The sequence below is a fragment of the Nyctereutes procyonoides genome, unplaced genomic scaffold (assembly GCF_905146905.1).
Source record: "Nyctereutes procyonoides isolate TBG_1078 unplaced genomic scaffold, NYPRO_anot_genome, whole genome shotgun sequence".
Lineage (NCBI taxonomy): Eukaryota > Metazoa > Chordata > Mammalia > Carnivora > Canidae > Nyctereutes > Nyctereutes procyonoides.
This window is the reverse complement of record NW_026575043.1, coordinates 48783359-48805827: the sequence shown is the minus strand read 5'-3', so window position 1 is coordinate 48805827 and position 22469 is coordinate 48783359. Positions and strand designations below refer to the sequence as shown.

Genomic DNA, 22469 nt, shown 5'->3' with positions numbered 1-22469 from the left:
GATAGAGGGATAGATGGAAGCACACATAGTTCATATAAACATCCCCAAACACATTCCATAGTCCTCAGGTCCTACTGGCCCTACAGCCAGCCCTGTGCCACACTCCCCTTCCGAAGACCCTCTCCTCTCTCCCCGGCCCCCAGGCACCGCGGCAGATCCCCCGAGGAAGGGCGGAAGTCCCGCCGAAGGCACTCCCACCGCTGCTCCAGGACCCTCGGCAAGGCCAGCCCGGAGGCCCACTCCAGCCACCCGCCCAGCCAGCCCCTCCAGATGCTCAGCCTCCTGTCGGCCAGGGGTGTAGTAAGTATTCCACATGGCCTCCTCGGCCAGTCTTGGCCATGACACTTGGGGGAGATGGAAGCACAAGTTCAGGGCAGTGTACGTCACATTTTAATTCAGCTTCGGGCAAACATGCCACTGGCTTTCAGCCCTCATTATTGATTAACCAAATGGTCATTCACCAGCCTTTGGCAGCACTCGGTTGGGGTGGGGGAGAAGTAAAGCTAAATGCCCAGGCTTTCAATCGGGGAAACATTGAAAACTGCACGCTGGTCTCCAGAGTGACATCTGCAGGAATGCATGTGTGAGACACCCATAGGAGGTTTCTTTGGGGAGAAAGGAAAAGAGGGGGTCTTTGATGTATCCGAGGCATTCCGAGCTTTTCAGTGAAGTCTGTATCTTTGATGCCAGCTAGCTTGCAGCATTGATTAGCAGCTGGGATTTGATTTCACCTATATAGACACGGCCTTGAATGTATATGAGGATTTTCCTTCAAGGAGCTCATAGCACTTGATCTGGGTCCTCTCATGCATCCACACAAGGTCTCAGGGAATCGAGGGCATGGCTGCTCTCATTGGTCCCTTCCACAGACGGGACAGAAAAAGCAAGGCTCAGAGAGGTTACTTTCTGGGGTGAAGCCACAGAGCAAAGCAAGAGTGAATCTGATTTAGCAACCCACCATTGAATGGAATCATGTGATGCTTTCTCAGGTCAACAAGAGGAGCCGGAATGTGACTTCAGACAGTCTGATGCCAGGAAGTTTCCTAAGCAAGGGATGTAGGGTTGGAGCTGAACTCAGGTCCTAGCTTTGCTACTCCCTGGTTGTATGGCTTTGGGAAAGTCACTTCACTTCTTTGAAACCCAGTGTTCTCATTGGTAAACATGAAATAATACCATTTTCATATGGGATTGTCGGGATTTCCAGTAAGATAAAGTATGCAAAGGCCTTTTGTTGATGCTAAAAGGACAGATACACAAACGAGAGGAGACACAACATTGACATAGCCTACAATCGCAGTTGGCAGCTGGAAGGGACCTATCTCCTCTAGCTATGAGTAAATCTGAAATTTTCAGATGAGGTGAAAATGAGGAGAAGCTTGAGGTGCTTGCAGGAAGGTCAGAAAGGGAAGGTGATGATAAACACTAGTTGGTACTATCTGATGCAAGTTATCACCTGCAGTGCATTCTGAGAAGCTCTTCTTTACCAGTTGAGGCACCCTGTGCCTCATTTTGCCCAAATCCTCTGCCCAACTAGAACCATTTGCAACATTCCCAGGCGCCCCCTTTGTAGAGCTGTCTTGTGGTTGCTGGATATTTTGCATTTCCTCCTCTGCTGATGTCCTATTAAAGGTCTTTTCAGGATGGCAGAGAGTCTAGAGGTCTGGGTAGGAGTCTTGGCTTGGCTGGACAATTCCTTCTACCCCTCCCGGCCCCAACTTCCTCACCTGGAAAATGGGCATGACAATCTCATTTGTCTCTCAGAGGAATTGTTGTGAAGTTAGAAATCAATTCAAAATAAAAGCAATTTAAAAATAAATAAAAATAAAAGCAATAAGAGGTAGAGAATTTAAGTGAGTCAAAATCACCCAGTCATTCTGGTCCTGGTATTTGTGGCAACCCACTTGGTGGCCCCAACTGGCCCTTGCTAAAAAGTGCCTTTGGGAGCAGCTGGCTTGTTTGATCACCTGCCTGAGATGTTTTCCTAACAGGCTTGGTCTGTCAAGATGTTGCAAAAGGCTGGACATTCCTTAAAAAAAAAAAAAAAAAAAGAAAAGAAAATGTGTGGTCCTCCCATACCAGCTGGTGAGGAACCAGATTGGCTGTTGGTTCTTGAAGACTCAATGTTTCCCATGGGCCCAACCCCTATCAGAAGAGCTGAAAGCTCACCCATATCTAGAAATGCCTGGTGTTAAAGAGCTCACCTAGCACAATGCCCTGATTCCAAGAAGGGAAACTGGAAACCTGAGACTCAGAGAAGAGAATGACTTCCATGGGCTATCACAAGTCAAAGTCATTCAAAACACAGTGCTATGATGATGCCATCAAATACTGGCTCTGAGCTAGGGAGAGTTACTTAAACCTTTTTGAGTTACTGTTTCCTCATCTGTTAAAAAAAATGCAGAGAATAAGTCTCTTCTTCAAAAAAACCCTGTTGTTAGGACAAAAGCAAAGTAATATTGTGAAATATTGGGGTCTGGTGCTTGACACAGGGGGAAAACTCAGAAAATATCTGTGGGTGTTACAACTACAGCATTCCGGGTGCTTACCAACCGTGGGACCTTGAGCAAGTTCCATAAACTTCCTGTGCTTCAGTTTTCTCTAAATCTGCAAAATGAGGCAAACAATGAGACCTGCCTCGGAAGAGGCATAGTGTGGAGATTCAGTGACTTAATGTAACTAAATGTTTTAGATTGCAACAGGCAAGTGGGGAAATGCTTCATAGTCAGTGCCGATAATAGTAGTGGCAGCAGTAAGAGTAGCCATGGAAATAGTAGTGGGGCAGCGACAATAGTTAGCAGCACTGGTAGTAGTAGGAGTAGTCATAGTAATCATAGTATGGCTCCAGGCCCAGGCTAGCCAGTGCATGACTTGGGACCAGGGACAGGGCCCCCGCTTCCTCTGCTTTCAGCTTCTTCCATCCCAAACAGCAGCTGCAGCCCTAATGGCTAGCCCCATGCTACTCATAGTTGCCTGACTTCTGGGAGCATCAGATACCCCCAAGTCTAGCCCTCCAACTGCCCTCCATGCTAGACTCTTTTCTCCTCTTCTCTCCTGCAAAAGGCAGAGATGGATGAAGATGCCAGGTTGGACCAGGTTTTCTGAGAGTCCTGGCCCCAGGATTTTCCTGAGCTCCCCGGTAAAGAGAACAGCAAAGCCACTGCCCCTGTAAAACCCACCCAATCATTCATTCAAATCTGCCAGTTATCTCCCAAAACATCTATCAAGGGTCAAGCTCCGCCATGGCTCTCAGGATCTGGTGAATATAGAAGGGCCTGTGCCTTCTTAGGAGAGAGACAGACAAAGTAAAAACTATAAAAGACAATGCACCACAATTAATGCAGAGATGCTGAGATGGGATAGGAGGAAGCAGGCAGGGAAGGGATACCAGGGTTAGTATTATGTTAGGGCAGAGAAGGCAACCACTGAGAAACTAGTGATGAAAAAGAATCAGGCAAAGGAAGCAGGAAACGGAGACTGGAATCTGGGATGGAGGTGGAATTCCAGAGCAAGAGATGGGGTTCTGGGGATAAACAGGAGCCTTAGCACAGAGGGTCTCCTACACCCTGGTTCCTGACATACTCCGCTGCAGGTATTTCAAATGCACTGCTCTTTAAAAAATCAAAGACAGGCACATTACATCAAGGGGAATATTTGCATATATGAATATGCAAATTCAGGTTGTGTCTTATTGAAATCCTAGTTGGTGAGCTAAAGATAACCTAAAGCCCTCTTGCTCAGTCAGAGCCCATATCCAAATGGAGGGTCCTAAGGAGATGATTTAGGGACCCTTCACAGCCTCATTCATGTTCTTTATCTCCACTCAACCATCTCTGTTCAAGGCATCAGGGAGACAGAGATGAATAAAACACTCTTCCTCAACCCCAGAGCTCAGTCTGGTAGTCAACAGAAGGCTGCACTACAGTGAGATAAGTAATTAGGGCTGAGATTGAGTCAGTGAGCACCAGTTCCTTCCCAGTTGTCAGAATATTCCAAAACTTGTGCGCTAGCTGGCTAATAGACACTGTCACCACCCTACCCTCCAAGTCACCAAAGCTACTCCCTCCCTCCCCTGGTACCTCGGGACTTCCTCACAGTTCAGCAACTAGAAAGTGCTGACAGCCTTCAGTACCAAGGCCAGCTACCTTCGGATGGGGCAATGTCCATCCTCCCCAGTTGCTGAATATCCAGGCTATCCACCCTGGTGGTGATGGAAGTAAGTACAATGTAGAGTAAGACCACGGAGAAGGGACAAGACAATGCTGTCTCCATGCCTGGGAGGAGACAAATAAGGGAACATTAGAACTGGGCTTTGAAGGATGAGATGAAATGGAGATAACTAATGAATAAAAGGAGAGGGAGATACCTCTGTGTACTGGTACTTTTGTTAGAACAAAGGGACAAAAGTAAAGTAACATTAGAAACTATCCCATACTTTACGCAGTTGTTGTTGTTGCTATTTGATCCACAAAGCAGTTCTTTGAGATAGATACAATTATTACCACCATTTTCAGACAGGAAAACAGACTCACAGAGCTGAAGCAACTTCAGTAGGTGGCCCAGTTGGGAGGGAGGAGAGCTGGTGTGAATCGTGGCTTGTGTCTCAGAAGCTTCCTCTGATAGCCAGAGGACCAGCTGGAGGACAGAGGGGTTAGTGGCGCCAAGGTTTGGCCAAGCCCTGGCCAAGCCCTTTCCCTGTTGTCACAGGGCACGGAGCTCTCTGTCAAGTCTGCCCTTACTGGAGAGGGAATCTGGAAGAGGGCTGATCACAATGGAAGCTAGACCAAGGAGAAGTGCGGGCTCCTTTTCTCCTCCTTCCACCTCCAGCTTGGGCCAGTAGTTGCCATGTATTCCTTCCCAACAAAAACCTGCAGATCCCATGACAAGAGAAGAAGGAGGAGGAGGAGGAACAGTAGAATGGGAGGAAGAGAAGGAAGAAGGAAAAAGGAAGGAGAAACAAGAGGAAGAGGAGGGAGAAAGAGAAAAGGAAGGAGAAAAAGAAGAGAAAGGAGAAAGAGAAGCAGAGGAGGAAGAAGAGAAACAAGAGGAAGAGGAAGGAGGAGAAGAGGAAAAAAGAGAAAAGGAAGAACAGGAAAGACAGCAGAAAGAACCTGGGGTCCATAAAAAAGAGCCTTGTGAAACCTGTCAACAGGGGGAGGCTGTAGAGGGCACTGAGGAAGTCATGGGCTTTGAGGCAGATCTGTAGACTCTGGGGTTCTTGATCTTGCCTCCCTAGGCGACCCTGGGTAACAACAACAACCAAGACCAATTGAGCACCTACCATGTGCCAGGTGCTAGGCTGAATTCTTCACCCGCGCCACCTCATCGATTTCTTATAATAGCTCTTCAAGGGAACTTCTACTAATGTGCCCATTTTACATTGAGGAAGCCATGGCCTAGAACAACTCAGTGGAGAAGGCAGCTAAGTGAAATGGAGAAATTAGGATCCAAACACAAAAGTGTGCCCTCAGAATCCACGTGCTTAACGACATGACTTCCCTTGTGTCATTTCACTTCCCTGGGCCTCGGCATCCCCATCTATACTTCGGGCTAATAATCATACCTATTTCATAGGATGGTTGTGAGGATGGAGTGAGTTGAGGTACCCATTCATTTTAAAAAATTGCATTCAGCACCTACTGTGTGCCAGGCACTGTTCCAAGTGCTAGGTGAACAGCAGTGAACAAGACAGACAAGGATCCTAGCCTCATTCAATTTCAGTTCTGTGTGAGCAGTTTCGCCCAATGCACAGGACATAACTAGCACTCAATATGCAGCCATTGCTAGCGTTATTATTTGTCATCGCAGTGGTTATATTAAGCTTACTCCTAATCATCCTAGATGTGATGTTTTTGAAGTATCTCTGGGTTCAAAAAGCTTAATCATATCTACAATCTGAGGTGAATTTCAGAATAAGCCTAGGAGAAAGATAGGATGAAAGGATGCATCCCATTTTGCAGACAGGGAAAAGGAGGCTAAGGGAGAGCATGTGGTAGCCCCAGTCTTTGGACCCCGATCCAGGCTCTCACACATTCTGCAAAAGCCTTCGAGTTCTCACTCAGCCAAGAGATTCCGCGTGCCACACCATTCACTGCAGTTGCGAGCAGAGAGGGACCAGAAGAATGCGGAGGAAGGGCGGTATGAGACGGGCACTTTTTGGACCTGTTGTGGTGGTGGTTGTTTTTTAATGGAAAGTGGCATAGTATTGTTGACTTTTACTTTTACCATGTCAGTTCGGAATAAAAGAAAAGCACCATTTTCTATCACGAAAGTGACATCTTACCACCAGAAGAGGTGGTACTGACATGGCCTCCGACGCAAGGATGAGCCCTTAAATCAAATGCATTTAGCTGGATGAAAAACTCATTACATTGAACTTAACTTGTCTCCATTTCAATTTGGCCTGGTGCAAAATTTGTCTGAGTGGATCCATATAGAGATCGAGAACCTGTAGGCTGGGGGCAGCAGGGAGGACTTCAGGGGAATGTTAGCCCCAGAGCTGCCATCTCCCCTCAACTTCCTGCCTGGGCTGGGGACGGGGTGGTGGTGGCAGAGACGGAGGAAGCCAGGCCACAAACATGGGCCCAAAGTCAATTGCAGTTGCACTGCCCCATGGGATCGCCCCAGCCCTGAAGGACTCCTGTCATCTTCTTGTCCCCGCATCCCGCCTCCCCTCGCACAGACTCACAAAGGTCAAGGAACCCATTCTTTTTCTGTCTTCCTAATTGGTGTATAAAGGAAGATGAACAACAGCAAGGAAAGTAAACTTAATGTCTTTGTGAAACAAAAGGATTTTTTTTTTTTAAGGAATAACCAGAACCCTCTAGCAAAAAGCTCTGCCATGCAGCTCTATATTCACATGAGAATTTCCAGCCCCCCATATGGCAGGGAGGGGAAAAAAATTTACAGCCATCTCTCTCCATGGGGCCATTTGAAGCTCAGTAAATGGACTTGTTCAGTTTAATTGGAATTCTCTTCTTGATTGTATTTTTGTAACCTATTAGGCCGTGCTGCCTCTTGATCTCAGAATTCAGCTGAAATTAAATTTTGAAGTGTAAGTGAGAGGTTGCCTTTTTTTCCCGTTCTTGATTAAATAATGATTTGAAACAAAAACAATAAATAACAGTGCCAGCTTCCCTGGAGGGCTGAGAGAGTCTCCCAGTGAAATGCCAGGAGCTGGAGTTTATGGTGGGGGGGATTTAATTACTTATTAGAAAAACCCACATGTTAACATTGAGTATATTAAGGAACAAGGAGATGAGTCAAGCTTATGGTTTCAAGAGGAAAAAAAAAATTGGAGCTTCACATTGGAGGGGGCCAAGGGAGTAAAGGGAAAATGCTTGTTTGCTTTCTTCCAATGGCCATGAGTTTGTGAAATACAGTTTGTCCTTAGGGAGGAAAAAAATCTGAGATTAGCGATCCTGATCCAGAAGGGAGGATCTTGTCAGGGTCTGGATATGGCTTAATGGCTTTGGTCTCCTGGTTCCTTCCATTGGCAAGAGCCTAAGAGGGATGAAAAGGATTGAGATGGAGAGGACGGAGCAATCCATTTCATAGTTCTGGAAGGGAGAGATGGAGCATACAGGATTCACTGTGTTTGTGGTGCTTTTGGAGTGGTCAGGGTGGCAGCAGACACTTAGAACAGAGGGTCACAAACTCAGATGTCTCAGGGGCCAGCCTTAATAAATATAAGCATCTGGGATCACAGAGGGCTGGGGGCCAAAAAAATTTACGCCCCGCCTAAAACGGGCAGCTGCATTCTCTCAAGCTGATTCTTAGCGAGCAGAAATGTGAACCAAGCATTGTCAGATCCTATTCTTCAGCACAAACTAGAAATAGAGCTGTTATGTGAAACTACCCCATTCTACAATGTTGGCAACTAATTCAAATTTACTGTCAAGCAGGCTATGTATCTAAGTACATATATACTAAGTGGGCTAAAGAAAACATGGCTAAAGCAAAACATAGCTTGGCCTGTTGGTTTTCCAATGGTGATTTGGGATGTTGAAGCAGACACTATTCATTTACATCCCTTCACACTCTCCACTTCAGGGCACAAGGCCAGCTCCCGCTCCTGGAAGATGCTCTGTGGCCACCAAAGACTACTTTGCTTGGCCGTGCAGCAGTAGGAGCACACTAGAGAAATGACACCCACTGGGTGCAGCCTTCAGTCTATGAGTGGTGGAGAACTGGTGTATAAATATCCCAGCTCCCTCCTTGGTTGGGTTAGTTCCTCACTGGCTTCCAGAGTGTCCTCCGGCTGCCTTCCATGATAGCTGGTTTGATAACCTATCTTTCATTGGCTCTTCTCCCTCATCTCATTTCCCCACTCCCCTACAGAAGTTCCTTATCCTCTCAAATAAACTACTAGCATTCAAATTCCTGTCTTGATTTTGGGGATAATCCACATTAAGACAGATTTTTTTTTTCATCTTGTAATTAAACAGATCTTACAGTGGCTGAGTTTTTATGCCAAGCCCCACAGGTAGGCCTTTGTGAAGACAGAAAAAGAAGGACAAGGCTGATATGGAGGAAGGGGTCAGAGTAGACCAAAGAGGAGTGCCCTGGTATGAGGGCTCCAGGTCTTAAACCGGGGCCCCATGTACCCTGAGGGCATTGTTCCTGGACAACCGTGGGTATAGAATGACTCCTCCTAGCAAGTATCTTGAGCACCGTTTTGCAGCCTAACCGGGAGGACAGGGGCCAAGGTCAATTAATGCCCAACAGATGAAGATCTCTTCAAAAATGAATTTTGAGAGGGCTGTTATCTAAATGAGGAGCAAGGAGGAGCCATCTTCTCATGTCAATATCGAGTGGACAACTGTTGACATCTTATGTGAGTGAGTGCTTGTCTAGGAAGGAGCAGAGACAAGAACACAGAGGCCTCCATTGTCTGCCTATCATGAAGGTCTCCTGTGCATTATCATGGCTGTCACACACCCCAACACACACACACACACACACACACACACACACACACATTCTATCTTTGGCTCCCCTCAATATCTTTCCTCATCTTTGCATGGAGTGAATAGAGAGCTCTGGAGAAGGTGGAGTCTAAAACTAAGAAGCTATTAAACTATCCAGATGAGTCTGGCCAAGGGAGCATTGTTTTCTAATGCCTGACCCAGAAGGAGCACCTTTTTATAATCTGAACAAAGTATGAGCTAACAGCCCTATTATGTGCAAGTGGCCTGATCCAGCCCATTTTCTAAGCTTACCTCCTAGAGTAGTAGACAGTGGAAGGGAAGTAAGGAGACCAAGCATAGTTTGTTTCATCTGGAAGTCTTCTCAGAACTGGAGCTTTTCATCTCAGCCTGGAACTTAGGCTTTTGAGAATGCACCTAGGACTCAGTTTTGAAGTTATCTCTTGATCACACAGCCAACCCTGAGCTGGTCTTGAGACACCAGCCTTCAGCTAATAATCCACTTAGTTTTTTTAGAACTATTTTGAATATGATGGGGGCCAGTCCCTCCTTTAAAAAGCCATCAAATTCCCGAAGTTTGCAGTTACCCAGTTGGACCTCCCCAGGGTCTGATGACAGCCATTTCACCACTGAATTAAGTTAGGATGGGCCCAGGCTCCCAAGTTCAGTCTTGTAAGGGGCTATGGAGCAGCTTTACTCATTTAGCCACATATAGTGAGCACTTACTTACTCTGTGCCAGGCACTGGTGGTTACTTGGGTATAGTACCAAACTGGTCATGCATGGCATCTGTCTTCAACAAACTCCCACTCAGATGGAGAGACAAGCAATAAAACAAGCAATGTTACCCCACTGAGTAACAGTGCTGTGGCACACAGAAGCAACTCATTTTTGAAAGAGTGAACGAATGAAAGGTCAAATGAATGAATGAACTATGGAGTGTTGTGCCATCCTGATCTGGGGGATTAGAGAAGGCATTCTGGAGGAGGTGATATATAATATGGAGGATGTATAAATTTAGCCGATATGAAATGGACTAATGGGGAAGAGTATTCTAGGCAGAGGAAATGGCATGTGCAAATGGCCTGGGGTTGGGAGAGCAAGACATCGCAAAACCAAGAAAATTCTAACTGATTGGCTTAGGTTGTAGGGGCCACTGTGGGGGTATGTGGAAGAGATGAGGTCTGTGATCTGAGTTGGGTTGTAAAGGATATTGTCACCCACGTTGAAGAATTTATATTCATCAAAAGAAATGAGACTTTTAAACAAGCCAGAGATGTTGGTATTTTCAGGCACTAGGGTTAACCCAATGAGAACATTTCAGAGGACCTTTATCTCTGTTTTCTCTGTATAAAGCATCATGCTTTATACAGTTCTCAGTTATAATTACACATGTTACACGTGGATAATGGTCATGGTCAGGTGGAGACATGCTGAAAGTGTATAAGTGAGCTCAGGGTATAGGGATGAGAAGGTGAACAGGGCAAAGTTCCCTTCTGTTTCCATCAGCCTGGAGAGGCCTCACACTCAGGAACTCCTTGCCCATGGGGACCCATGATGCACCAGGACAAATGCTTTGAAAATTGGCAGTCAGGGCTGGGAACAAGTATCCGGGGAGAGGAAGGCCATTCTGGATGCCCCCAGGTAGCAAGTCAGTTATCATGGATAGAAAATGGAGGCCATTATACTCACAGGCCCCTGGTTCCCTCCAAAAATGGCTTGCCTGATTCACTTGTGATATTCTGACCACCAAACATTCACCATTTCCGAGGCAAAGATTATCCGTACCCATCCTTGGACCAAGGCCCAGTCCAAGAGCCCATCAGACCCCATGACACTTTCTCATTCCTGACAGAGGTGGTAGAAATACACGTGTTGCCTTTGAACTCCCGGAGGTGGGGAAGATCAGCTTCCCTACTGCAAATAGGAAGACAAATGGAGGCACTGAATGGGAACAGGGCCTTTTGCGGTCCCTTGTCTCAGACCAAAGCTCCCCAGATCACCAAGCACATAAAGTGGCCGCTGTGCTGGGTAGAACTAGGTAGAGCTGGACCATCACTTTGTCTGTGTGCAAAGCCTATGGGAGAATCCACAAAGGAAGTGCCACCTCCCCAGCCCAAAAGCTGACATCCTGAGCCACCAGAGTTTGCTGTTACCCTCATAGTTCTGGTTTCTCTGTCTCACCCTCATGACCAGTTGCTGAGAAGGCAGAAATGGTTCTCTAAGAAAGCCCAAAAGTCCCACTCCTTTAGGTACAAGGCACAAGGAATAAGGGGTATGAAGGAAGCAGGCTCTTGATGGTCAGGCCTCACTAATATTCATGGGGCCCAGCGCAGGAGTAGAGAAGGAGGCCCACATACTAGATATCTGAATGTTTATAAGTCAAGCCAGCAAACATAAACACAATATGTTCTCCTATCTTGGCAAACATACCTTTAAAATGATCCGGAAAGTCCAGGTTAATTTTAGAATCTCAGCCCCCTCAGAGTGGCTGGCAATAGCATGGCAGTGTGTTGTGGGGGACCCTGCCTCAAGGCCCTGGTCCCTCCCTTTCTCCTCCTACCGCTCCCACCAATCTACACCATGGGCCTCCCACACATGCACATGGACACCTCAGCCTGAACATTAAAGCTCTGTCCAAATGACCACCCTTGGACCTAAGAGTGTGCAAACCTGAAGCAAGGTGTGTCCCCAGGAGAAGAGATCCATAGATGAGCCTGCAGAGTCCCTGGCAGGGGGCTCAGAGGCCATTTAAACAGAGAATTCTGGTGTCTCAGCTACCCATAAGGTAGTCTCAGGGGAAGTGGTTTCCAGGTAGTACCCTCCCAGCTCCACAGATTTCTTGCCTCATAAGGATTGTAATTGCTGGAGGAGGCCCAGGGCAGGAGTCCCGCTTGCCCATGGCTAAATAAGCATAGTACTACTGTTGGCAGGGGCCAGACCAGACCCCCTGTGTCATCACAGCTGTGACACTGGTCTGAATATCTAAAGAAAACCATCCACTGCCTTCCCAAGGGCTGGTTCCACCCCCTTTCCTCCTCCATCTGTCCCAGATTAGATCCAAACAGGACTCTGGGACCCCCCCCAATTCCCATTCACCCCAAAGCCAAATGTCCAAGTGCCCCACCATCCCAAAGCCCTTTGTCACAAGCACACACCCTCTGGATCTTGACACATAGATGGAGGCAAATCCTAGCATCCCCGCCCCCCCCCCCCCACACACACACACACTGCGTCTTCAGCAAGGGTTTCTTGATCCAACTTGGGCACCAAGGGACGAACAAGGTTACCGTTGATGGCTTGAGGTCCCCTTGCTGAGAAAACCAAATTGAAGTGATGCCTCAACCTCTTAGGAACACTGCAAAAAACCAAAACTCAAAGCTCAGAGCCAAGTGTGAGGGTGTGCAGAAAGGTGTGTGTTTTTTCTTGTCAATTTCGACTCTAATGATGGACTGACGTTGCCCGCTCTTCCCTTTCTCTTACACCTTACCTACGTACTAAAGGAGGAGCTCTTGCTTGGTAAGTGGATAAAATCCGCAAAGACATGAGAGAATTTATTAGAAGCCACTCGAGAGCCTTAGCTACCTTCTCCAGGGGGAAAAGGACACACACAGATATCTGTAGAGAGCTTTTGTTTTCGTTTGTTTTCAGTCAGACTATTTGACTTCCATTTTTTTTGCCCCCTTTCTTTTCCCCTTTAGTTGAAAAAGACCAAAATGTCATTTTGTGACCTTGACTTTATATTAAAAAAAAAAAAAACTCTCTTTATTTCATTTCTTTTCCCCATGCGATATTTGTGTAGGGTTCTATGCAGGGAACTTTTTATTTAAAAAAAAAAAAAGTCAAATTCGTTTGAGGATTTGGTTGAAGTTTAAGATTTTGGCTTTATCTCTCTCTTTTGTTTTTAAGTTAAAAGATACATGTTTTTCATGCCCATGGTCCCATTTCTTTTCCCCCCTCCCCTTCCTTTATTTTTATTATTGTTTTAGGTTAAGGGTGTTACACACACCCCCCTTTCGATTGAGTTGTCACTTTTGTTTGAGTTAATTCATTAGAAATTAAATTTTGTATAATTTCCTTTTTCTTTGGTTTAATCTGGATCGCATGCTTTTTCTCTGCATGATACCTAAATCTTCCAGTTATTCTAGCAGGGGGTAAAAAAAAAAAAAAATCTCCTTTCTGTGGAATTCTTTCAGGAATTTGTGCTTTTGTTTTTTTTTTGGCGTCTCTCTTTCCTCTTCTCTCTCTTTCCTTTCGTTACAGTGCATCATGACGGTAAACATTTCTTGGTTATTTAGACACAGCACACAGGCCCAGTGATCAGCAGTGTCCAACGGGTGTTTTTGCTTTCAGATCACTGGGTCGGGGTCTGCAGCTGACCTCTTTACCAAAACAGCCAGCCCGCTCACCACCTCCCGAGGACGCTCCCAGGAGTATGACTCAGGCAATGACACCTCTTCACCACCCTCCACGCAAATCAGCTCAGCCAGGTCGCGGGGTCAAGAGAAGGGGAGCCCCAGTGGGGGCCTAAACAAAAGCCGGGAGCTCAACTGTGGCAACACATCGGATTCAGGGAACTCCTTCACCACCTCCTCACCCCAGAACAAGGGGGCCACTTTGGAGAATCTCTCCCCTACCAGCAGGGGCAGAGAGTCAAGGTCAGTGTCACTGAGGTGGAGAACGGGTGGGGGGAGGGGCGATATGTCTTATCTCCACTATCTCAGTCTTTCACCCTAGCCCTATACCCACCTACTTCCCACCCCTAACCCAGGAACCTTTGATTTGCGAGAGAGAAAAGACTCAAACTGGCAAAAAATTTGGGGGAGGGGGGCATGAGGTGGGGACAAGGACATCAGCTTCAGGTACACCTTGATCCAGGGACTCAAAAATACATCATTGAGAATCTGTCTTTCCCATTACATGTCTCATCTCTGCTTCCTTCTCTATTGGGTTCATTCTCAAGCAGATCCTCCTAAAGCATGGGCACATGTGCCAAGCAGCATTCACATATGCCAACCATTCTATCGGTTTAGCCAGCCAGAGGAAGGAGAACACTCCTTTTCCCAAAATTTAGCAAAATATCAGGGAAGATTCTCATTGTTTCGCCCATGTTGGATCATTTGCCCACCCTTGGACCAATCACTCTGGCCCAGGAGATGCTGTGTTCTTAGCAAGAATTTGTCACATGCCACCATCAGAGTTCATGAGAAGTCTTCCCACATACACAAAACGTAGGGGATCTCTAGTTCTCTGAAGGAAAAGTCAGGATACTGATATCAGGAAGGATGGAGGCTGGGCAGGCAAAAAGTTTTACCAGTAATCTCAGGAGAAAGCCTAACATTAAATTCATTTAAAGTCCCTGCTATTTAAAAACATTCAAATGCACTGAAAACTTGTGTCAATACAGAAACCTGTTCCTGGATGTTTATAGCAGCTTTATTCATACTTGCCCAAACTTGGTATCAACTAAGACATCCATCAGTAGGTGAATAAGCTGTAGTACATCCACACAATGGAATATTACTCAGCACTAAAGAGAAATGAGCTATCAAGCCATGAAAAGACATGGAGGAAATTTAAATGAGTGGAAGAAACCAATCTGAAGGCTACATATGGTATGATTCCAACTCTACGATATTCTGGAAAAGGCAAAACTATGGAGACAGTAAGCAGATCAGTGGGTAGAGAGAGGTAGAGAGGGCAGGTGGTAGGGAGGGATGAACAGGTGCAGTACGGATTCTGTACGACACTGCAATGGCGAATACATATTCTACATTTGTCAAAACCCATTAAGTTCACAAGAGTGAATGCTAATGGAAACTGTGGACTTTGGGGTGGTGGGGTGTCAGCGAAGGTTCACTGTAACAAATGTATCGCTCTTGTGTGGGATGTTGATAGTAGGATGGGTTGTAGATGCACAGAGTACAGAGAGTTCCCATAGACCTGCAGCCTGTGTGTGAGCGTGTGTGTGCACGTGCACATGCGTGCACACACCCATGTATAGTGTGTGTCTCTTAGTGCACTTGCTAGATGCAGTTTTCCTGCAGAGAACCTTCCGTGCAGTTGCTTATGAGCCAGTTATAATTCTACTTCATTACCCCTTACCCTCTCATTCAAGAAATCACAGCAAAATGCTAATCACTGAGGATAATGTCACAATAATAGCTAGTAAAAATCGCTGATCATTTACTCTAGATCATTCATGCAGTTACTTATCCCTCTCCTGGTTATCAGGTACCTCCGATAAGCCAACCACTCAGCTTGGTGCTGGAGAAATAAAAATAGCATGATCCTTTTTCTCTGGAGCATATAATTAATGAGGTAGATGCAAGAGGAGTGGAAAAGGTTTGCTGGTACATTCTGCAAGGCTAACAGTGGGGTCTTCTTTCTTCTGGGGGTGGGAGCCTGCTTTTGTTCGGAGTGGCCAAGATGTCAGGATGATAGCCAAAGCCTTAACAGTGAAGCAGTTAAAGGCTGCTTTAAGGACAGGGGATCCCTGGGTGGCGCAGCGGTTTGGCGCCTGCCTTTGGCCCAGGGCGCGATCCTGGAGACCTGGGATCGAGTCCCACGTCGATCCTGGGGACCTGGGATCGAGTCCCACATCGGGCTCCCGGTGCATGGAGCCTGCTTCTCCCTCTCCCTCTCCCTCTGCCTGTGTCTCTGCCTCTCTCTCTCTCTCTGTGACTATCATAAAAAAAAAAAAAAAAAAAAAAAAGGACAGAGCGCCCCTTCTTCCCAACATGTAGCCCACTTCAGTTCTGGACAGCTTGGCTTCCACATGTAGCCTCTGGTTTGCCTGCCCTAGGACATCCCTGGCCTCAGTTCACACCCAAGCTTGCCTGGGAGCTGGAGCTGGGTCAGACCAAACATCAATGTCTCCAAGAACAGACAGTGAAATTCCCGGATGAGAGAGGGAGGACGAGTGTCTACTTTTATACTCCAGAGCAGAAAAGAAAAAAAAAAAAAGAACCAGAATAGCAATAGTAATAACAACGACTGCTAATATGTGTCGAGCCCTGATTATATGCGAGGGTCCACACTGAGTGCTTGCCATGGATAATCTTCCTTAACTCCTCATAGAACCTTTATGGGATAAGTATTAGCATTGACCTCTTTTAGCTGGTGGGGAAACTGAGATTCAGAGTAGTTAAGAAACTCAGTTAATAAGGGACAGCACTGGGATTCAAACACAGATCTGTCATAGCACTGAAGCTAAAGTCTGAGTGGCATCTAGCTGTTACCTGCTTCTTTTAATCTACATGGACAGCCAAGTTAAATAATTTAAACTCAGCCTTTCATTTTGAAATACAAATGATCTCTAAATTCATGATTATTTATGTCATGTCAGCAATGAGCAGAGGGCTGAATGGAAGAGACATTATCAGCTTTAAATCCAGGGAACCTTGGAGAGTGAAGGTTGGGGACTGGTGAGGTGACAGGGACAGGGGCTTTGAAGCTGGACAGATCAGGGCTTGAGACTCTGGGTAGCCTTGAGGAAGTAACTAACCCTTCTGAGTCTTCTCTTTAAATTGGAGAGACTAGCACCAATTTCCTGAGGTGGCTGGGAGGGCATCCATGACAATATGTTTACTTCACAACTATTTATTCATGACCTTGGACAGATGTGAGATGGGATACAATATCTAGAATCGAGTCCTCTCCCCCAAGGAGTTCAATGGCCAAGGGGGAGGAAAAGAAAAATGTAAGACCAAGTGAGTTCTTCCAGGGACAGGGGATGCATAGAGGCTAGGGGCTGTGGTAACATATGGAAAGCCACCCAACTAGATGCAGGGAGATGTCAAGGAAAGCCTCCCAGAAAAGGTGTGGTCAAACTAAAGTCTGAACCATGAATAGTTATTGTCAGGTGAGGAGGGGAAGGAAGAAGGTTCCAGGCAGTGGGAATGTTCTAAAGCCTGGAGACAGGGAAAGAACAGGTATATTCCAGGACAAACAAGTAGTCTCTCATGGCTGGAGTCAAGAGAGGAAAGTGCCAAGAGGTGAGACTGGAGGGGTAAGCGGGGCCAGATAATGATGAGCCTAGAAACCATATTAACATGATTGGAGCTTGACTCTTGGCTCAAACCAAATGAACAGGTCCTTACTGAGAACCCAACGGGAGCTTCACATAGCTCTAAGCAGGGTGGGAATACAGAGGACAGGACCCTGTCATTGGGTGATTTTGAACAACCCTTCACTCTTTTTGGGTCCCAATTCCCCCATCTGCAAAATGGGCTACATCAAAGCTTCCCAAACTTGAACCACCTGTATGGCCCCTTGTTGATTTTAATTACATCCCTATACTACTGATATTCTTATTTTAATAAACTCACTTTTTTATATAAGGAAACTTACATTACTACCTTACATAGAAAATTTATAGCACTTGTCCTAAACAGAAAGCATTTGCAAAATACATGATTTATATATGAAAATACATAAAGACAGTGTATTTAATTCTAGTTAGCAACAGTTGCCTTCCCAAGGCTCTGAGCACCATGTCTGGGTGACTGCCAGTATTACAGATAGTGGAAAACCCACTACTACCCAACCCATTCTCATTAATGTAACCAGGATTAAAAAAGACTCCAAAGGAAATAAATGTCTATGTGATTTGGTGCTATTTACCATTATGCCCACTGACCTAAAATACTCTGAAGTGCCCTTGTGGAATGGGTTCCCCTCTGTTCCTATTCCTCTAACATCTGTGCTCTGGAAAGTCTTTCCAGAGGCAGTAAGATGGGAATAGGTGGAAAGGGGTTTCTGAGAGTACCACAGCCTAGGCAAAGGTAGGCAGAGGAGTATCAGCAGATGCCTCCAGATCAGCAGGCAAGCCAGTGCTGACAGGAGTTCTCCCCACATCTGCAGAGGATTTCAGTCGCCATGTCTGGAATGCGCAGAGGTGAAGAAGTCTGGTTTGGTCCCATCCACAGCCCGGAGCTCCCCTACGAGAGGTTGCTCCCGCAGCCCTTCTTATGCCAGCACCCGCTCTTCCAGCCACTCCTCCCGATCCCCAAACCCCAGAGTCTCCCCCAGGTACACCCGAAGCCGATCCACCTCCTCTGGAAAAAGGTGAGTGCAGTTTTGGCCTCTGATCTGCAGAGCTTTCCTCCTTAGGGAGCTAGTTATGGTAACTGGAGATGTCCTTTGGCCCTGGTGGGGGGCCGGGGGGGGGGGTGGGTCAGACAGATGAGTTTGAATGCCCACTGTACCCATTCCTAGCTGGTGGCCTTGGGCCTCAGATAACCTCTCTGAGCCTCAGTTTCCTTATCTGCAAAATGAAAACATTCACCTCTCTGTGTCTTTGTTTCCCCATCTGTGGAGTGAGATTGATAATAGTACCTCGCCCTACAATGTGTTGAGGATTCAATGAGATAATGCACACAAAGCATTAATTCAATGAAATACCTAACAGCCTAACAGTCATAGCTAACCTTTCCTGTGTGCTGCCTATGTGAGGTATGTAAGTGATTTACTCTAATTTACTCATTGAATTTACAACTGTATAGGGAAAGTATGATTATTTATCCCCATTTTATAGATGAGAAAACAGAGGCTCAGAGAAGTGAGATCACCTGTCCAAAGTCACATAACTAGTAAGTGGCCTTAGATGGTAAGAACTCAGTAAGAAGAAGTTATCAATATTATTAGTCGCCCAAAAGGGAGGGAATTTCATTCTCAGGAAACGGCCAGATTCCTGGGCCTGGCGTCCAGAAAGTCAAAGTCGCCCTCGGGGGACCAGCCGCATACAACCCTACACCTGCGGGACGACCCCGGCACGACCCCGGCGAAGCCCAGCAGGCCCCTCGGGGACTGTTTACCGTCTCCCGCAGGTCCTACTCGCGCTCTTCCAGCTACTCCTCCAAGTCCGGCAAGAGGAGCCCGCCGAGCAGAAGCTCGCGATCGCGCCGCAGCCCCAGCTACTCGCGGTACAGCCCCGGCAGGTACAGCCCCCGCCCCCAAGCACGGGCTCCGCCTTCGCGCCCCCCTCCCCCCGGCCTCTGCGGAGCTTCACCCAAGCCCCGCCCCAGCTCCCCCTTTGTCCAGCCTTGAGGGAGTAGGGATGGGGAGACGACCCAGCATCCTTGTAGTTTCTTTGGTCTCGGCTGGAGTGGGGACGTGTAGCATATCCTTGGGTTCTAATGGACCCCCTGGAATGTACAGCCAACCACACCCCAGAATTCGCATCCCGGGCCCTCAGCCTCTTCACGCACCTAATACTACCCTTCATCCCCGTTATTCAGAGCCGCAGTTGTTACGCATGCACCAGGGCCCTCTGGACCGCCACATCCTAACCCCCGCAGCACCTAGGCCCCTGTAACGCCCACCCTCGAAGGCCGACACCCGCGCCCGCGCCTGGTCTCCCCACAATACTGAACCAGAGCCCTGTCCTATTCCCTCCCGCGTTCCCTGGGGCCCCGGGAGGAACCCAGCCCCTGCTGCAATGAGGTGCGGGGCACAGGGAAGAGGAAGTGAGTGCCCCTGGCTCATGCGGAAAAGCCGGCCCCAGCTCCCCAGTGACCCCCGCACCCCTTCAGGGAGCGGGACCCCAAGTACAATGAGAAGGACTCGCAGCAGCGGCAGCGCGAGCGAGCACGTCGGAGACGGCGGTCCTACTCGCCCATGCGCAAGCGCCGGAGAGACTCCCCGAGCCACCTGGAGGCGCGGAGGATAACCAGGTGAGGCCAGGAGGGCCGGGGTGCCCACCTTCACCCTCACTCCCATCCCTCCCACCCGTCGGGGCCTCGGGATTTCCCCTGCACCCCGTGGAGCTGGATTTCAGGATTGTGGGAGCTCAGGCAATTTGCGAGGCCTGACAGGAGAGGGCAGGGCCTGGGGGCGGGGCTAGGATGGGTGCCCCGGGACAGGGGTGGGGACAGCCTGAGGAATCTGGTGTGCCGGAGGGGGTGTGGCCGGGGTCTGCGGAGGCGAAGGGGGCAAAGCAGGGGGCAAAGCAAAGCAGTCTTTTCCTGGGGGTGGAGCCGGCCAGCAAAGACGGATCACGGTCAGACCACATGCCAGGCTTTAATAGGCCCTGATCATACCTGGCACCAAGTGTGGAGAGGGCAAGAAGGATCTTTAGGTGCCAAAGGAATTTAGAGGGAGCCCCGGTGGGCCAGGGGGAGAGCACTGGATCTGGAGTGGAACCTGGCTGTGCTTTCCTTTCCTTTCCTTTCCTTTACTTTACTTTCCTGGTAAGCTGGAGAAGTCTCTTCACCTCCCAGATTCTCAGTTCTCATCCATGAATATTTCCTTCAGGAGTGTGTATCATGAAGATGAAAAAAGGGGGGCAAAGAGATGGGAACACACTTTGTAAACTGAAATGCAAAACACTAGAACCCTCACTGTGTCATTGTTACAGATTGAATGGTCAGATTAGGTGGATCAGGTTGCCTCTAACAGTTAAGGTCTTAGATAAGAAAAGCCCTACAAAAAAAACTTGAGGTCTGAATGGACACATAGTTTTAGGCCTTGAAAGCAGGAAGGATGGCTGAGTGCTGTCCTGAAATTGGCTCCTGACAATCAGTTCCTCCTGGCCCTCCAAGGGTCAGCCGTTCCATCCAGAGACTCACAGGAGTGGAGCTGCGATGTCCTGGCTGCCCTGGGCCTCCTCCCTAGAGATGACCTGGAGGAGGGAAAAGCACTTGTGACTCCAAACAATAAGAATGGGGGAAATGGCATCACCTTCTCGGATATCCCATAGAACAGCACGCAGAAGGGAGTCCTACTCCCACAGCATGGACCACAGGTGCCATTGGGGTGGACTTAGAAGAAGGCTGAGATAAACTGGCATTTCTAAAAGGCTCTCGTCTCCTTAGTCAACTTCAGAGAGTCCATCCTGATGAGCCATTCAGTGTTTCCCAAACTTTAGGCACCCAGCGGCATCTGAGCACTTTGCACTTACCTGTTTAGTAAGCTACTGTTGTTGACTTTTCTTTAAACAGATATGTTCTTTTTTAGAGGTCCATACATTTAATTCAAAAGAAATGCACCACAGTATACCATAGCAAATGGAAGATCAGCCTCTCTTACCATAAATAGAAGGTTCCAGTAAAAGTAAAAAGAGATAAACAAAACGTGCAATTAAAGCCTAGATGTAGATTCGGTTGCCAGCTGGAGACTCCCAGCCTCAGGCTTGCTTGGCTCAAAAGTGAGAGCTGTCACTTCTCGAGACACCAGCACTAGACGGTCTCAGGACAGCAGGAGGAGCGCGCAAAGGGGTGTTTTCCCCCAAGAGCCTGGGATGGAGGAAGGAGTCCGCTTTCCCTGGGGACGGCGGGCGCGCTCGGTGCGGGGGGAGGCTGGGCGGTCTGGTCCTCCAGCGCGCTCCCTCTGGTCTCCGCAGTGCCCGGAAACGCCCCATCCCCTACTACCGGCCCAGCCCCTCATCATCCAGCAGCCTCAGCAGCACCTCCTCCTGGTACAGCAGCAGCAGCAGCCGCTCTGCCAGCCGCAGCTACACCCGGAGCCGCAGCCGGAGCCGCAGCCGCAGCCGTAGCCGCAGCCGGAGCCGCAGCCGCAGCCGCAGCCGCAGCCGCAGCCGGAGCAGGACCCGCGCTAGCAGCAGCTCCGGCTCCCGCAGCCCCAGCCTGGGCTCCCGGAGCCGGAGCCGGAGCTACAGCTCCGCAGACAGCTACTCCAGCACGAGGCGCTAAACAGGGGCCCTCCTTGAGCCAGCTGCCTGCAGGGGGCCCCTTTCACTCTGCCAGCCTCCCCCACCCCTCCCTGCCCACCCTGCCTTCTCCTCGGTGACAGACATTGAGGGCTCCTGGACCCTGTCTTTCCTGCTCTCCTGGGGAGGAGGAGGAGGGTACCGGGGGCCTTCAGCCTCTATGTCAAGCTGCTAGGAGCCTCCACCAGCACCACCCTGGGGCTCAGTTCAGGCCTGGGCATATAGAGAGAACCACCCTCTGTTGGCACAAAAAAACCACAGGGTTTTGTAAGAAGCAGTGGGTCCGTGACTCAAACGTTTGAGCCTGGCCAGGAAAACAAAGTTCCGCCAACCTACTGCTCACAGGGTGCACAAGGAAGGCTAGCAGTGCTTCATCCCCCTGCCCTCATCCTCGCCTGTCTCACCACGTGAGTGTGTGGACCCTCGTAGGATGGGAGCAGAGGAGAGGAAACCAGGTGCAGTCAGGCCCAGGGGCGCGTGTCAGGCCTTCCACCTCCCCAAACAGGCTGGAACAAAGGCCAGAAGGCTGAGTGGGGAGAGAAGGGGACCTAACCTGAGTAGGGAGCACGGATATTTCGATTGGTACAAAGTGTCAGGAGCTAGGAAATGGGTTCTCTGGTTGTGAGTACAGACATGAAAGGGCAGGGGGTCATTCTGCTGCCCCCCCCCCATTATCTTGGTGGGGTCCGGAAAAGCAGTCCAATAGGTTCTAGCAGTGGAAAGGCCACCTCATGGCTTAGACAGCCCCTTGGCTGTTCACAGGGCCTCTGAACCTCACTGAGAAAGGACACAGTGGACAGTCAGGACAGCTTGGTCCACAGCCCCAGATCCTAAATTTGCCTCAGCCCCCACTAGCTGGCACTGACTTAATTCCAC

The 22469-nt window shown here is 48.5% G+C and overlaps 1 protein-coding gene across 1 annotated transcript in view; it reads left to right on the top strand.

Annotated features, from left to right (window-relative positions):
* Window positions 1-21576, top strand: part of SRRM4 (serine/arginine repetitive matrix 4) — a 146809-nt gene extending 125233 nt beyond the window's left edge. Inside the window, exons 8-13 of the mRNA XM_055323229.1 lie at window positions 144-300; window positions 13277-13581; window positions 17789-17992; window positions 18754-18864; window positions 19459-19599; window positions 21267-21576. Of these exons, the coding sequence (XP_055179204.1) occupies window positions 144-300; window positions 13277-13581; window positions 17789-17992; window positions 18754-18864; window positions 19459-19599; window positions 21267-21576 (1228 nt within the window). The remainder of the gene's footprint in view (window positions 1-143; window positions 301-13276; window positions 13582-17788; window positions 17993-18753; window positions 18865-19458; window positions 19600-21266) is intronic.
* Window positions 21577-22469: the final 893 nt, after the last annotated feature.